Source organism: Colletotrichum truncatum (genome assembly GCF_014235925.2).
Source record: "Colletotrichum truncatum strain CMES1059 chromosome Unknown Contig_0003, whole genome shotgun sequence".
Taxonomy (NCBI): Eukaryota; Fungi; Ascomycota; class Sordariomycetes; order Glomerellales; family Glomerellaceae; genus Colletotrichum; species Colletotrichum truncatum.
The window spans coordinates 6,348,949-6,363,782 of record NW_027222400.1 but is presented as its reverse complement, the minus strand read 5'-3'; the positions used below and the strand labels follow the sequence as shown (position 1 = coordinate 6,363,782).

The following is a 14,834-nucleotide window of genomic DNA, read 5'->3' as shown; positions in this document are numbered from 1 at the left end:
TCCGGATCTAGTGTGCATGAAACCCTGTAAGCGCTTAGCCAAGCTGAGCAATGAGGTGCAGAGAGCTGTCATCAACCCCCCCAATTTCAAGCATGGGTTCGGATCCGTCAGCCCCTTAAGGCTCTTGGCTCTCAAGGCACTTGTTGCTGCGAATCTTAAATTCCATGGTCCTGAGTGGGATCCGCATTTTGGTTTTTACCGGTGCCTTTAGCAGTCCCCATAATCCTCTTTGCTGCCTTTAGTTTCTCCCTCTTGGGGGAAAGCCTTGTTTGTTAAAACTTCCCTGCTACCTCATGCTATCCCCATGGGTAGTCGATTTGATTTTGACACCCGTTGACCAGAAATGAATGTCGCCATCACAACATGACGACTCCTAATCCCCACGTATCGCCTCCTGAGCACTATGGCGGTCTCGAGGTTGATACACGCCAGACCGCCGGAGGAGGTTGGAACTCGGACGACTTCACCAAGTTCCGCGTTACCAACCAGAACCCCAGCAACTTGCCGCAGGTCTACAGTCCCGAACTTCCCGAAGTAGCACCATATCAGGGACGAGATGCCTCGATGCCGCAAGCTGTCGACCCAGCCTATTCAGGTGCAGGTGCGGGTACAGGTGCGAGTGCAGCTGCGGCGCCCGCGGCGGCGGTATACGACTCCGGTTACTACGCACCGAAAGCCCCCCACGAAGAAGCCGTTATAGAAGAGATTAAGGAACCTAAGGTCAGGACAATATGTGGAATGCGGAGGAAGGTGTTCTGGATCGTCCTGGTCGTGGCCCTGATTGTTGTCATCGGTGCCGGTGTCGGAGGAGGCGTTGGTGGGGCTCTGGCCGCTCAGAACAGTGCTCAAGATGGTTCATTAGGCGGCTCGTCCACAGGTGGTAGCGGAAGTAATGGTGATAGTGGGAGTGGGAGTGGTAGTGGAAGCGGAAATGGAGGGGGCAGCAGTGGCGGCAGTGGCGGCAGCGGCAACTCGAGCGACTCGACAAGTCAGGGAGCTATTTTGCCTGCCTCGAACATCGGCTCCCTCAATTTTACCGACCTTTACGGCTTTGAGAACCATATGGTATTCTATCAACTTCGCACGAAGCAAGTTTGGCAATCATTCTGGAACTCGTCAACCAAAGTATGGACCTCGGCTGATGCCAAGGTTGGGGACACTGTGAAGGAGGGCACACCCATCTCTAACAGTTTGTTCTGGCATAGCAATTCTGTGAGTTCTGCTAGATTTGCTAAAGTGTTCCTTTCGGATGTACTGACCTGTATGCCCACAGTCTCGCGACATCCGAATTTACTACTTGAACGAAAAAAACCAAGTCATGGGCCAGATTAACGCCAATCCTGTCTACGGTCTCACGTGGGATAAATCCGGGGTCTCGGAACAATTCACCGCAGCAGCTTCATCACAATTACTTTCTAATGGACAATATTCTGCCGACTCCTACCTTTCTAACTTGGTACTTTACCAGGATTCCGGCAGCACTCTACGAGTGTTGCGAAGGACAGGGGGGAACACAGACTGGGTTGCCACCGGCATCTCTACCAGCTTCGGCAAGCCTGCTGACGGCACCGGCCTGTCCTTTATTCCAGTATACACGACCGAGCGTACCAAGAAGATGAATCTTTTCTATGTTTCCGACTCAGGCTCTTTGGTTGGCTTAACTCTTACAAACAATAATGATTGGAGTGGCGAAACACTACCGACGACGGTAGAAACCAATTCCTCCATTACCGCATTCTCATCCGGATACAACAATACCGATCTCACAATACATGTTTTGGCGACGCAGACAGGAAAGGCGCCCGTCTTGACAACTTACTCTGATGGCAAGTGGAAGAATGAGGGTGAGATTGAGACCATGTCGGGAGATGACAGACCTATCAAGATCTCGGCCAATTTGGGTGGCAGGGTATACGGGATAGTAGAGAGGAGTAGCAATAAGGTTGAGATAGTGGAGTGGGAGTGGACAGGTGGCACATCATATAATAAGATCGGTGTGGTAGATGTCGTAACATAAGGTAGATACGCGAGGGTTAAATGAGACGCGCATACGAAACTTTAATATTCATTCTCTTTATTTCAACATTTTTGTCAAGATATGATGATTGTCAACACAGACATAATGATTCACCACAACTAGAGTTGGTCACATTAACAAATTTTGGTCATGGCTGGACCGAACTTAGACTTCGTTAAAACAAAGATTCATGGTTGAAGTGTCAATTTTATATCGTCATGCTGGGAAACCCCCAAACACTGTGAATTGGTATATATACGGCTCCTGCTTCATCTAATCCTGTACATCACTCTGAGCTTAGTTGATGGTATCTGCTTGTGTGGGGACGGGGCGGCGCGGCGCGCGCCTAGTGGGCAGCAAGCTGCCAGGAATGTGGACGAGTCACAGCAAAGGATTACAACGACGACCTTAGTCAAAATGATTCAGCACTCGCCCAAACATGCAATAAACTCTATGGGAAGTCTCTGGGGCAAATATGAGTCTAATTCATAAAGTATCAATAATTTAAACCTCAAAGAGTAAGTGAACAACTAAAATCGTATTTGCTTGTGCTGCTGGCTGATTTCGTAGCTACCTCCTTTAAACACAAATGGTTATTTACATGGAAGAAGCATAGGTTCAGCAAAATCAAAAAGAACCATTAGGGATTTGAATGTTGATAACACAAGGCAGAGTAAGTAGCATTACTAGGTTAGTGATGTCATACAGTGTCTCTCACACCAAATTCTGGCCACAACGTTTAACTTCAACGGTGCCAAAACAGTTGTTGTTCACTTTGCCAGGCTTGTTGGGAAACAAAAGTCTAAAGCCTATTTTGGCATAACTTTTGATCAAACACACCACACAACTTTAAACATCATCGGAATGAGATCAGCCAGTAAGCAGGATCATAAACTGGAAACTTGCTATTTTTACTGTGGTTCTGGCCATGGTCATCGTTTATCGCATCACTTTGGCAACTTTAGTACTAATAACCAGTGTCGTTAGATTGGCCAACACTCCGAAGCAGGCCAATACTGTTATTGTACCTCGCCACACCTTTCGACAAACAAATTCGCAGCATGAAATACATGTCACTGAAGCCGGGATTGCTTTTCGCGTGCAAAAGATTCTCGGTTCATAGAGTTTCCCAGGTTTTAGTCAGTAGAACGAGCTCAAAGCAAGCCTGCTCCAAGATGAGGTACGGAGCTTGAGCAATACTCATCTTAACTTATAGTCTTTAATTCGTTGATGCAATGGAGCAGAAATGGCGTTGTTAATCAACACCCTTCACTGTAAACTGCAGTATCCGATCATCAGCCTTCGAAGGTCTCACCACAGGAGTTATGGATAAAATGATCTCGGCTATCGTCAAAATTCCTGTAGATAGACGTGCTTTCCGGAATATTTCCATTAAGGGCTTATAAGCGGCCGCACATTGATGTCCGACAACCTTTTCCAATGACGTTCTCAAACACATCTCATAATTCTCCATGGCGGTATGACGCCTACATGCCTTTAAGGTAATGCAACATATGCCCCAATGGGCCTAGTCCGGCCTCAACTTTAGACCAAGTTTACGACAGCGAGCAACAAAAGGAAGCTAATTGGGAGCAAACATATTTTATTACACGATCCGAACTCTGAAACTGAATGCTCCAAACACCGGGAGCTATTGGATTGCACTTGGAGCTCTCCGGCAACAGTCTGATTGGCCGAGCGCCGAAAGTCAGATGGAAATTGCCATGTTTTCAGGAAAGCAGAAATTCGCAACAAAACGCATCTGATTATTTTCTCTTGGGAGTCCGAATTTTCGGAAAAGAATTATGAGCCTTCTAAACCCTACCAGGCTTACAGTTTCACATCCTTACTAAGACTGCACATTGCGACCTTTGAAAGGACAGGCTTTAAACTTAGTTGGATAGAACGAAATCTCCTGAGAGAGTGTCAATGTTTCATTTAACGGCGTTGACGGGGGTGAGCACGGACTAGCCCCAGGGGGATCCGGCAATCAGAGTCTAACTGGTTTTCCCATGTCCGACATGTCTGGTGCCACGCTCCCGTTAGCTGGTAAGGTGTCTGTGCTCGGCTCAAAACTGTGGGAATCTTCCTTAAACAGGAGCTCACGGACGAGCGTGACAGATTATGCGCGAAGGTTGTCTCCTGGGAGCTTGGCAGTATCCCCTTTGGCTGAGCACAATTGAGACATGCAGTGATTAAAAGCCCTTAGGCGTAACTTAAAGTGTGAATCCCATTTCATCCGTTCGATCACCGTCGTAGGTTGCATTCCGTTGTGCCTGGGTCAAGTACTCTCTTCCATTACCAAATCCTTTGTGCTTGGTTCAGGCCGAGGATTTCGCAACAATGGCGAGCGTCCAAAATCGCGACCTGGAGATCGAGAACCGCCCGAAGCGAAACTCCAGGATGATTGAGGAGTTCGAAAAGTCCGATGAAGGGGGAATGGTTGCGGGGGTATTCGAGCAGCCTGTATTCTTGATGAGCGATTCGTTAAAGACGGAACACGATGCGTCATCTGTCGGCAAGAATGTCTTCAACCGGAAGCTCCTATACAAGCTCGACAAGCACCTGATGATTGCCATGTTTTTTCTCAACTTTCTATCACTTATGGGCCGGACGAACATTGGAGCTGCTCTCATTCGCATGCTGCCCCAAGACCTGAAGCTGGATGCAATGAAGGTTTTTATTGTTTTGACTATGCCGGCGGCTCCTTTGATTCTTTTCGAGGTACCCAGTAACCTGCTCATGAGATGGTTGGATCGAAAAATCAACTTCTCTTTCATGTGGTATTTGTGTCTACTAGATGTTCTTCTTGGTTCGTTACTATGGCCCTTTTGTCCCGAATTCCGCTAACTTGACTTGTAGGTTTGATCACAATCGCTCAGGGATTTGTCCAGACATACGAACAGATTATAGTCACCCGTTTCTTCGTGGGTGTCTTTGATGCGGGCCTGATTCCTGGCTGTGTTTTCATCTGCTCTCTCTATTATCCACCAACACATCTGCAATGGAGACTTGGTTTGATTACCGTGGCAAATATCTGTTCGAGTATCGCCGGCAACTTTCTAGCATATGCGATCGCGAATATCAAGACGACAAACAATTTCAATGGATGGAGATGGTGGGTAGTTTACTTCCCATATATAACCACTTCCTGCTAACACCCCCACGTAGGATCTTTATCATCGAGGGCAGTTTTACTGCTGCGGCCGCTCTGCTCTGCGCCTTCGCCAACGTTGGCCCACCATCAAAAGCCAAGTTTCTCTCAGAGGAAGAGAAACGTATAATCGAAAACTCGGTCGAGACTCGCACATCACAGATTGGTATTTGGGCTGAATGGAAGATATTCTTCCTGAACCCACTGAACTACTGTTGGGCCGCCCTATACTGCTTCACAACCACCACAGCATATTCAGTATCCATTTTCTCTCCTTCTTTCGTCAGATCTTTTCATCCGGAACTCAGCGCTGCGGATGTTCAAGCTCAAATAGTCCCCATATTCGTGGTGGCTGCCGTTGCATGTCTTGCTACAGCCTTTGCCGCCGATCGCCTAAATCACCGTGCAGGATTCGGTCTGTTTGGCTTCATCGTCACGATTATTGGCTATGCTGTGCTAAGAAAGGCTCAGCGAGAGAGCTCGAACGTGACCATGATGGCCCTTTACTTTATAGCAACCGGTACATTTATCACATTACCCATGATCTGGATCCTGACGATGCAAAACCTACAAACACCGTTCCAGCGAGCCATTGGTAGCGGATTTGTTGTTGGATTGGGTAACACTTCCAGCTACATATCAGCATGGATCTTCAAAACTAGCGATGCCCCGTATTATCAGAGAGGCATGACGGCAAGCATGATTCTTGTCATTATCGCATTCTTCATCCTGTCTGCCACCTGGATGTACATTATTATTCACAACAAAAGATTGGATAGAAGACAAATTGCGGTTATGTCGGTTGCGGCTGGAGGAAAAGCGCCCGCTGACCGGGGCTTCAGATACAAAGTTTGAACAAGTCCTTGGGAGAGGAGTCTAATATGTACACATGGTTATTGAAATACGGTAATTTAAATATATCCCGACTAATTCAAGTATGATTGATCTCTTCGAGTAGCATCCGCTATTGTCTACAGGATAAGCCCGCATGATTACTGCTTCACTTTGAATAGCAGCAGCTGTTATTTAGTTCCTGGCTAGTAAATATTGACTTGTGTACCAACCAGAAATCACCCGCAGAAGACCTGTCAATTATATGTGCATAATATCATGTGGTGAAGAAACCTCGTGGGATTTACTTGACCGAAAATGTAACAAGTCTCAATGACTAGATCGGGTAGTTTGTAGGTATGATAACTTTTAATGACGATAACTGTATTGTTTTTCAAAGCGACCGTGGTAAGGCAAGAGGCACTAATGATCAACACGGCTTTAAAAGTATTGTACTCCATCCACAAGAGGCTGGTAGAGCCAGCACTCTCATAGTACGCTAGACTTTGACCATCTCTACTACAACATGAAGAACACAACAGCATCGCTATTCTGAGTGTCAATTATGCTTAACTCGCCATCTATGGCAATTGATTTGAAGTACCCACAGAAATCACAAGACATTCTGTCAAAGTCACGTGGTACTCAAGCCCCGTCCTGATGATCAGCTAGTACATAATAAGGAGCCATGTGTATTCAAGCTTTCGCTTGGAAGTCGCCAAAAGCTAGTTCGCTATGCACTTGATCGGCTACGCCAATTAAAGACACACAACGGTGAACCAGAGGCAACAATGCTGGAGAGGGCTGATCGTTCATCATACAATCAATAAACCCGCGGTGAACCTAAGAGTGTGCCCAGGGCTAATTAGGACATTTTAGAAAAATCCAATGCTGCACAGTACTTATCGACTACGGGCAAGTCATCTTAGGGCTGATCAAACTTGAGTATGATGGTACGCGACTACAGCCAATACGTATTTACAAGAACCAATAGACGATTTCCTTGGGCATGGCCCACTATTAGCAACAAGACTCTCTATAGCCTTTATCTGTAGTTATTCCTTGTTTAAGTTAACAACTTTGCTGATAACTTCAATGCTCACCCTGGTCACCGAGCGAGGCGTTTACGTAAACCATCTGAAACACACACCGAAGACAGATGTGCTTTTCTACGCAAATCCTCTCTTTCCAAATTAAGTCGCCCTTTTGCAAACTCTATAGCCTGGTTACTATGTGACTGGTTTGTCACAATAAATGAAAACTGATTTTATAGTAAATTGTTTCAACTTTTCACTTTTTGACAAGGAGTGACCAGGAAGTTTGCTGGCCAGGATATCTCATTGATCGATCTGAAGATCCCAATGCTGGGCATTTAAAGAGACCCACAACAAATGCCCCTCCAAATACTAAAAAGCATATTTGAAAAACTGCGTTTTTGACAAGATGGAATTCTGGAAAGCGGAGTCGTGATTTGCAAGTCGACTAAGGTCCTTGGGATCTATTGTCTAGCTGGTTGGCATATGCAAGCAGCCAAAAGATGGGGTGCAGTTACTCGCAGCAGGAACAAGGATGACCGATCTGTACCGTTTAGTATGACAGCTTGGCAAGAAACGTTATGATGTAGTTGACGTGAACCGCAAGCATCACTGTTCCATCATCTGCGACCCTATTTTCGTATTCTGCTCACTCCTATGGTCCATTTTGATATAGATGTAAACCAGATTATATAATTTGCAGACGGTGAAGCATAGCAGCACTGCTACAATCAAACTTGGGCATTCAGGTACATTCGTTCAAAGGAGCAAGCTCTAATACAAGCAGTGCTATGAAAAATGTAGAGTCGGAGAGCAAATTTTGTTTGACTGTGTGTTCTGTCCGTCATTTTCAAATCAAGAGGGCCCTTTGTTCTGCTACTTGCTGACCGCCAAGGCTCACTTTTCTGTCTACTTGCCATCCCACGTCAACGTCTGACGACTTTACGGTGACCCCGACCCAGAAACATTGCTGCCAACCTCTACTGAGATACCATTAAGTGGGGGGGATCGTGTCATTGTGTGCCGGTGATTCGATGTCACAATACCTCATGGCTCCGTTCTCGGGCTTGGCCGGACGGATACCGGGTCCAAAGCACCATGCCGCCAAGTCTGCCGAGATCTTGGCTGACTGGCGTGGATTCCCATGTTCTCCGCCCCCGACGCCTACTTCCATCCGCAGTATTGTGAAAAGCCAGCCATTGGAAGGATTTGCCCTAAAGTCTTGTCCTAGGTAATTGTAAGACTTTGGAGCCCCCACCTTTTCCAGCTGTTGGAAGATGCCGGCGCTTACGGGACCCAGGAGGCGGGAAATAACCAAGATTGCGTGCTCAGGGCCATCAACTCTTTGTGTGGGCAAGCGGATTGGAGGTACTCGCGTCCTGCGGCGAAAAGAAAAACAAGAAAAAACTCTTCTTGCAAGCATTAGATGCCATAGATAAATGTAGGGGTGAATAAAAAGATAGGGAGACCAACGGTTAATAGTATCCTTGGTACGTACCACTTCTGAGAAGGACGCATCTTTCTCTGAACCCATTCACCCTCTCTTCCCCCTTCTCCACCTGAACATTTGGATTCACCATAGGGATATCTCACCCTCAGGGTTCCATCATTCAAGGCCATTCGCACCTCATTTGCAAGCCTCGCATTCTCCTTGGACAAGCTACTGCACTGCAGAACAACCCGTCATATCAGAGACGTCAGACGACTCCTGGGATTTATAGCCCCTCAAAGAACGGAGCCCCACCTGATTTAGACTGTCCGTGTATCCTCCAAGTGGTCATGGATATGCTCAAAAAGGTTGGGCGTTGGTTCGCTCCGCCCCCAAACAAGGCCGAGGATGGTCGTGATGCATGGCCCTCACGGGCGGCCTTTCTTCTCGCGTCTATGGGAGGTTGCGCCGGAATGGGCAATCTGCTTCGCTACCCGTCCCAGGTTTACAACAATCATGGATTGCAGTGGTACATTCCGTACCTAATGGCTGTGTTCCTTCTGGCGATTCCTGTGCTGGTGCTTGAGATTGCTATTGGGCAAGCCTACCGAGGAGGCAGTGTGGTCGCATACAACAATATCAATCAACGACTTAAAGGCACCGGTCTCAGTCTTCTATATGTCGGATTTGTGGTGGGGCCATACTTTGTCGTCAACTTGGCATGGATCATGAACTATTTCCGACAATCCTTCACAAGTCCCCTGCCCTGGACCAACAGAGGAGACGAGTTCTTTAACCAAGATGTGGTCGCCAACATTGATCCGATCGAGGGAAATCTCACTGCCGATGGCAGTGCCGTACTCAACTACACCCAGTATCCGGGCACAGCCCTGATCGGTGAGACGGTTGGGTGGACCATCTTCACTTGGTTCCTCTGCTGGCTTTGCATCTTTCGCGGTGTTGGCCTTACTGGTCGAGTCGTTTACTTTACTATGGGCCTACCCATTGTAGTCACCATTGTTCTCATTGGCCGATCTGTCTCACTGGAAAATGCAGGTGAAGGAGTGAAGCTATATTTCGCAACATGGCGAGGCTCTCAACTTGCGCGGGGACAGGTTTGGCAGACGGCTTGTGGACAAGTTTTCTTCTCAACCGGCGTTGGTAAGATATTTTCCCCTCTCTTCAAACTCCTTGTTTATTTTTATACCCGTCGACCCTTGAAATGAAGAAAGAAAGTAGGAAAGAAAGGAAAAAAGCAAATCTCGAAACCCCCACCCCGGAACATGAATACCCTCACTCCAGTTTTCATTTCTCGAGTACTTGACGTTTCTTTACTAACGTGACAAAAGGATTTGGTTACTTTACATCCTATGCATCGTACAACAGACAATACTCCAATGCAGTTATGGATTCTATCCTGATTGTCTGCAGCAATGTGTTGTTCGAGAACATCGCCGCGTTCGCTGTTTTTGGAGTTGTTGGGTATCTCGGAATGTATCCCGACCCCGCAAATCCGATCGGAGGATTCACAATCGGATTTCTTACCCTTCCTCTTGCTGTTACCGAAATGCCTGGTGCGAACTTCTGGGCCGTCGCCTTGTTTTTCACTCTGATGGTACTAGGTTTCAGTTCGGCATTTGCCATGCTCGACGCTGTCGTGACTTTGGTCATGGACACCGGTATCAAATATTCACGGCCTATCGTCGTCACAGCCCTCACCATTCTCTCCTTCCTCTTTTCTCTCCCTTACTGCACCCAATTTGGTTACGCTTTATTATCTGGAGTCGATAAATGGACGAATGACGTTGCTCTGGTATTCGTAGTGTTTGCCGAATGCGTCACATCTACGACCGTGTATCGTTGCAAAGATGTTATTGGGCAGGTTGGAAGACCTGCTTTCATCATTTACAATACTGGATACATTTTAGGGATGGTCCTTGGAGTCGCAATTGCGCACGCTGTTCACCCCGGTGCTGGAGCTGGCGTTGGCTTTGGCCTTTTCTTCGCGGGGTGCATCGCTTCAGTCTTCATCGGAAAAACCCCTGATTCTGTTGCCCCAAGATTTTGGGGTAAGAATGCGTACATGAGCCGGTTGTGGTACCTTGCATTCTACTCTGTAAGTTCTCTTTCTTACTCTGGATTTTCCCTGCTTGGTCAGTGGCGATATCGTTCACCTGGCATGAGTTCCGGTTGGGTTGGTGAGAGGTATGCGGGGATCCACTCTGATGCCGAGAATCCGGAGACGGAGACCCGGTTTCTTCGGCTGCCTAATTCAGGCACAAAAGCTGGACAACAAGCAATGTCTTGTAGCAGAGTGTTCGATGAGAACTTCTCACGTTGTTCACGGGTCTTTCATTTGTAACTCTGGACTGTGTCGAGAGATATATGATGGTTAGGGTTTGATGATAATAAACTAACATTGTTCGTCTACAGGGAAACCAACTCCGCCGAGACCTGAACGTTATCGTCGGCCAGGGCAAAAACTGGAGTATTCCGATATTTTGGCCGGTACTATTGCGATACATCTCAGGCCCAATTCTCGCCATTGTCTATGGATTCTCGTACCCTGCGTTCTACAAGCTCCGTTACGATCCTCTCCACATCCTCGGCTTTGGTGTCGGCCACATCGCCTTGCTACTCATCTTTGGCAGTTTCATCGTTCCAAGGTGGTACGACGTCTTGATCCCTCCAAAGCGACGGAACGAGGGCAAGTTAGCATACGCTCCTAATGTAACAATTGGGGCAGATGAAGCGCAAGCTGTTGCGGCTGGGAACTTGGAACAAGGCCAGCCTGAAGAGACAGTGGAGCGGAAAGAATCGCCCACTACTCCTCCGAAAGATCTTGTCACTACGGATGACAAGAGAGCCACCGCTTGATGCAGATTCCTCTTGTCTCTCTTAACTATTTTATGTTTTACTCGCCGATTCCATGGATCATTCCTAGCATTAGGCTGCCGATTAAATTAATGACATTTGGAAGTGGTGCTGTCTTCACGGCACCTACGCTCAAGCCGCCGAACTGATACGTATATGTTAAGACTACGTTCTGTTAAAATTGCGAGACTTTGGACAAGAACATTGTCTGGCCTTGTGTTTTCTCGTCACGCGTTCTAACCACAGATAACTATTATATGGTGTTCACTTCGATAGGAGACGGCGAAGGGATAACTGGCTTTTTCGTACTAACAGTCTAACAAAGGAATTTTTTGCGTGTCTGCTGAGGATTTTGGCGTCCAAAGTTCAGATGATTCTTGGCGAAGCTCAATGTCTTATTGACGTTGGCCTCAACACACTAACCTCCCAATGATTACCGTGGTTCCTATCATCTGTGTGCCATTAACCTCATGAGCTCACAATTGTGGCCAGCATTCTAAGCATAAGTAACAACGGCTGATGGAACTGATTAGTGAACTTTACGACATGAATTTGAGGCCGATTGATTGTTGTAATAGCCCTGTGTATTCAGAATAATTGCACTTTTGATCTTACAAAGGCAAACCGTCAATGCTTTTCACACGCGCCTTGATTAACCTATCATTGTAGGACGGCGTTGAATTCTTTGGGCTCTCCAAAGTTAGGTTAGACACAGCTTTCAAAAGTCAAACGGCTTGATGGCACAGTAACTGGTCCAACCTGCGCGACTACCACTTAAAACACAAATTTGGCATTCAAGGAATTACCATGAACAGGTATAAATTCGGCGCAAGAGCTCCCTTCGAACACATCAGAGGAATAACTTAGCTCCAATCAAAGCATCAAGTTAAAGACGTCAATGCTACTGATCTGATCACAGTCATTCGTCCCAAGAGCTACCTTGTCCGAGATGAGATAATTCTTACAAGTTCTCGTCCTATCATCGACAGGTCTCTTCTTTGCAACAGTGAGACCAGAGCCGTTTAGAAATGCTACAAGAACGCCTTCAAGATGGAGCCAAGAAGCTCAAGGAAGCCGAACTCCAAGGTCAAATCTTTGGCATTGAAGCAGCACGAAAATTCTTGAACCAACATAATGATTGTTTGGAAGCAACAATTCGAGGCCCAGAGTAGTCATTCTAGCTGAATGAAGAGGTCTGATGCATTGAAGACAGAAAATTACCAACAACGCCTCAATAGGGCACTTAAGCGTTATCAAAAGAATCAGAAACTGGTAATTATACAGTTCAAAGAGGAAATAATAAGTGTCAGCTGAAAGGAATCAGCAAAACAAACGAACCTCTCCGATGTTGAGTTTTATGGCGCTTCTTAAGCTAAGAAATATATTAAGGGCTTAACTTCCAAAATGCAAGGCTTCAGAACAACCAATATGTTGAGCTGTCCTCAACTGAGGTGGTATATGAATCTCTTAGCAGCATTTACGTTTCGGGATTCAGTATCAATGGATCCTTTGTAATAGTGACCGCATAAGGCGATGTGACTGTCCCACTCTTTGCCAGCCAAAACTCTTATTAGCGAGTCAAACTGCAACAAGATTATTTCTTGGTTAAAACAATTTCCGGAGCTCCCTCTCAACAGTATCCAGGCATTTGAATTCTTCGATCTCCGCTGATATCTCGGCCGCTCTTTTTACATACTTATCGGTTTCGAGGACCTTGTTCACACCCGCAGCTATCTCCTCCGGCCGCGGCCAGGAGGATCTTATGTATAGCCCGATCCCAGAATATTCGGCACGGTTGCATACCTGATAGAGTAAGTAAACCTCTTAACGTGTTTGTAAATTCAGTTGACTGCATTTTACCTCGGGCTTGTCTTCTGAGAATGCTCCGGCTAGAACCATTGGAACGCCGTGTAGGGCACACTGAGAAAAGATACCATATGAACCATTCGTAACAACAACATCTGCCAACTCCAAGATTGGGTCATATGGGAAGTAATCGAGTACAATCGCATTGCTCGGCGCTTGCTCTAGAGATTCACCTTTAACACCAAGAACGGCGATTACGATTATGTCTTCTCTGTCTGAGAGTCCCATAATAGTCGGAAGAATACACATAGAATAATCGACTGCCATCGTTCCTTGCGTGGTGAAAACCACTTTTTTCTTTTTAGAGCCTTGCCGCCCCTGTTGTCGAACCTCATCTAGCCATACTGGGCGGTCGAATGTGACGTCTAATGTTTTCCGCGGTAACGTGCCTCCGAACTTGACATGTTTAGGCCAGCTGGTAGATCTGTACTCGAGGCTTGGCACGCACATCTGCAATGTTGTATCATGACACAGAAAACCGAGATTTGATGGTATTTGTGGTATGCATGTGTCGGAGTCAAAGATGGTATTGAAGTCTTCAGATGCTCCACACATGCGAAGCACAAAACGTAGATCATCCCATGTTGGTGCGAAGGCAGCACTGCAAAGCCGCGCAAGCAGCACGTTACGGGCGTGAATAGCTTCCTGCGAGGAACCAGACGAATCGTAGTGTGGTATGCCTATGTTCCCCGCAAGGCCCGAATTAATTGGGCCCGGGAGCGTCGGGCCTTGCTCGACGCTGAAGATTTGTGGTGGAATCACGCTGATTCTGTTAACGTTAGCAGCCGATATGGAAACATTCATGATCGGAATTTGCTGACCCTAGTGTCTTTGGAGGCTTCGTATATCCCCACGGTAACTCGGCACCGAGCTTTAACGGAATAATGCCTGGGACCCATGTTTCAACTATCATGACGACGTCTCGCTCAGGGCCAATGGCCTGCCGAACGACTGTCATGGCTCGGCGTATGCTTTCCAATGAACTAGGTATGTTTTGTACCCATATTGCTTTGAATAGTGAGTTGTAGTGCTTTGTCCACAATTCATCACGCGATGAGCTGCTTAGGTCGCTTAAGATGGATTTGTACAGCGACTTTACTCCAGTAGAGTTCCATGCTTTCAAAGATGGAATGAAATTTGCCCCAATCCGCTGGACACGCTCTCGCCATGCTTCCGATGTCAGAAACCATACATCGTAGTTACGACTGATAAGAAAGGCTGCAATCTGAAGCATTGGCGTTACATGTCCTTCCGGAGGGGTGCAAACAACTAGGATTGCCGGGCGTTGCCCTTGAATGTAGCTCTTGTCCATCGTGGTAGCATTCAAAGTAAGATGAGATCAAAGAAATATAGGAACAACACATTTGAGTATAAACAAAGATCGGTGGTGGAAAGTGATTTAATAAAAATGTACTACTTGTACAGGAAAATATAAGTTTTCTGGGATTATTTCACGTTCTTCAGCGCGGATAATATTACTTTACCCGTCAAACCTTTGTCCTTAACCCAATGGGCCATACTTTATGTAACCTCGCTTACTTGAATTCCGGCCGTACATGCCATTTCACATCTCTTGGCTCGTTAACAGTAAGATAGAATGGCAACTTCCATATCTGGGAATCTTTAGAG

General features: G+C 46.6%; 4 protein-coding genes across 4 annotated transcripts; 3 read left to right on the top strand and 1 right to left on the bottom strand.

The window, feature by feature from the left end:
- Nucleotides 1-363: 363 nt before the first annotated feature.
- Nucleotides 364-2,017, top strand: CTRU02_206652 (uncharacterized protein; the record flags this gene model as incomplete). The annotated part of the gene is made up of 2 exons (XM_036732008.1): nucleotides 364-1,212; nucleotides 1,274-2,017. 2 exons carry the CDS (start codon nucleotides 364-366, stop codon nucleotides 2,015-2,017), a joined length of 1,593 nt encoding a protein of 530 aa, XP_036576239.1.
- Nucleotides 2,018-4,360: 2,343 nt separating this feature from the next.
- Nucleotides 4,361-6,026, top strand: CTRU02_206651 (transmembrane transporter; the record flags this gene model as incomplete). The annotated part of the gene is made up of 3 exons (XM_036732007.1): nucleotides 4,361-4,829; nucleotides 4,880-5,135; nucleotides 5,189-6,026. 3 exons carry the CDS (start codon nucleotides 4,361-4,363, stop codon nucleotides 6,024-6,026), a joined length of 1,563 nt encoding a protein of 520 aa, XP_036576238.1.
- Nucleotides 6,027-8,815: 2,789 nt separating this feature from the next.
- CTRU02_206650 (sodium chloride dependent neurotransmitter) lies at nucleotides 8,816-11,342 on the top strand (the record flags this gene model as incomplete). The annotated part of the gene is made up of 3 exons (XM_036732006.1): nucleotides 8,816-9,626; nucleotides 9,815-10,602; nucleotides 10,899-11,342. The coding sequence occupies 3 exons, from the start codon at nucleotides 8,816-8,818 to the stop codon at nucleotides 11,340-11,342; spliced, it is 2,043 nt and encodes a 680-aa protein (XP_036576237.1).
- Nucleotides 11,343-12,944: 1,602 nt separating this feature from the next.
- Nucleotides 12,945-14,163, bottom strand: CTRU02_206649 (udp-glucuronosyl udp-glucosyltransferase; the record flags this gene model as incomplete). Its single annotated transcript, XM_036732005.1, has 3 exons — nucleotides 12,945-13,142; nucleotides 13,200-13,974; nucleotides 14,027-14,163. 3 exons carry the CDS (start codon nucleotides 14,161-14,163, stop codon nucleotides 12,945-12,947), a joined length of 1,110 nt encoding a protein of 369 aa, XP_036576236.1.
- Nucleotides 14,164-14,834: the final 671 nt, after the last annotated feature.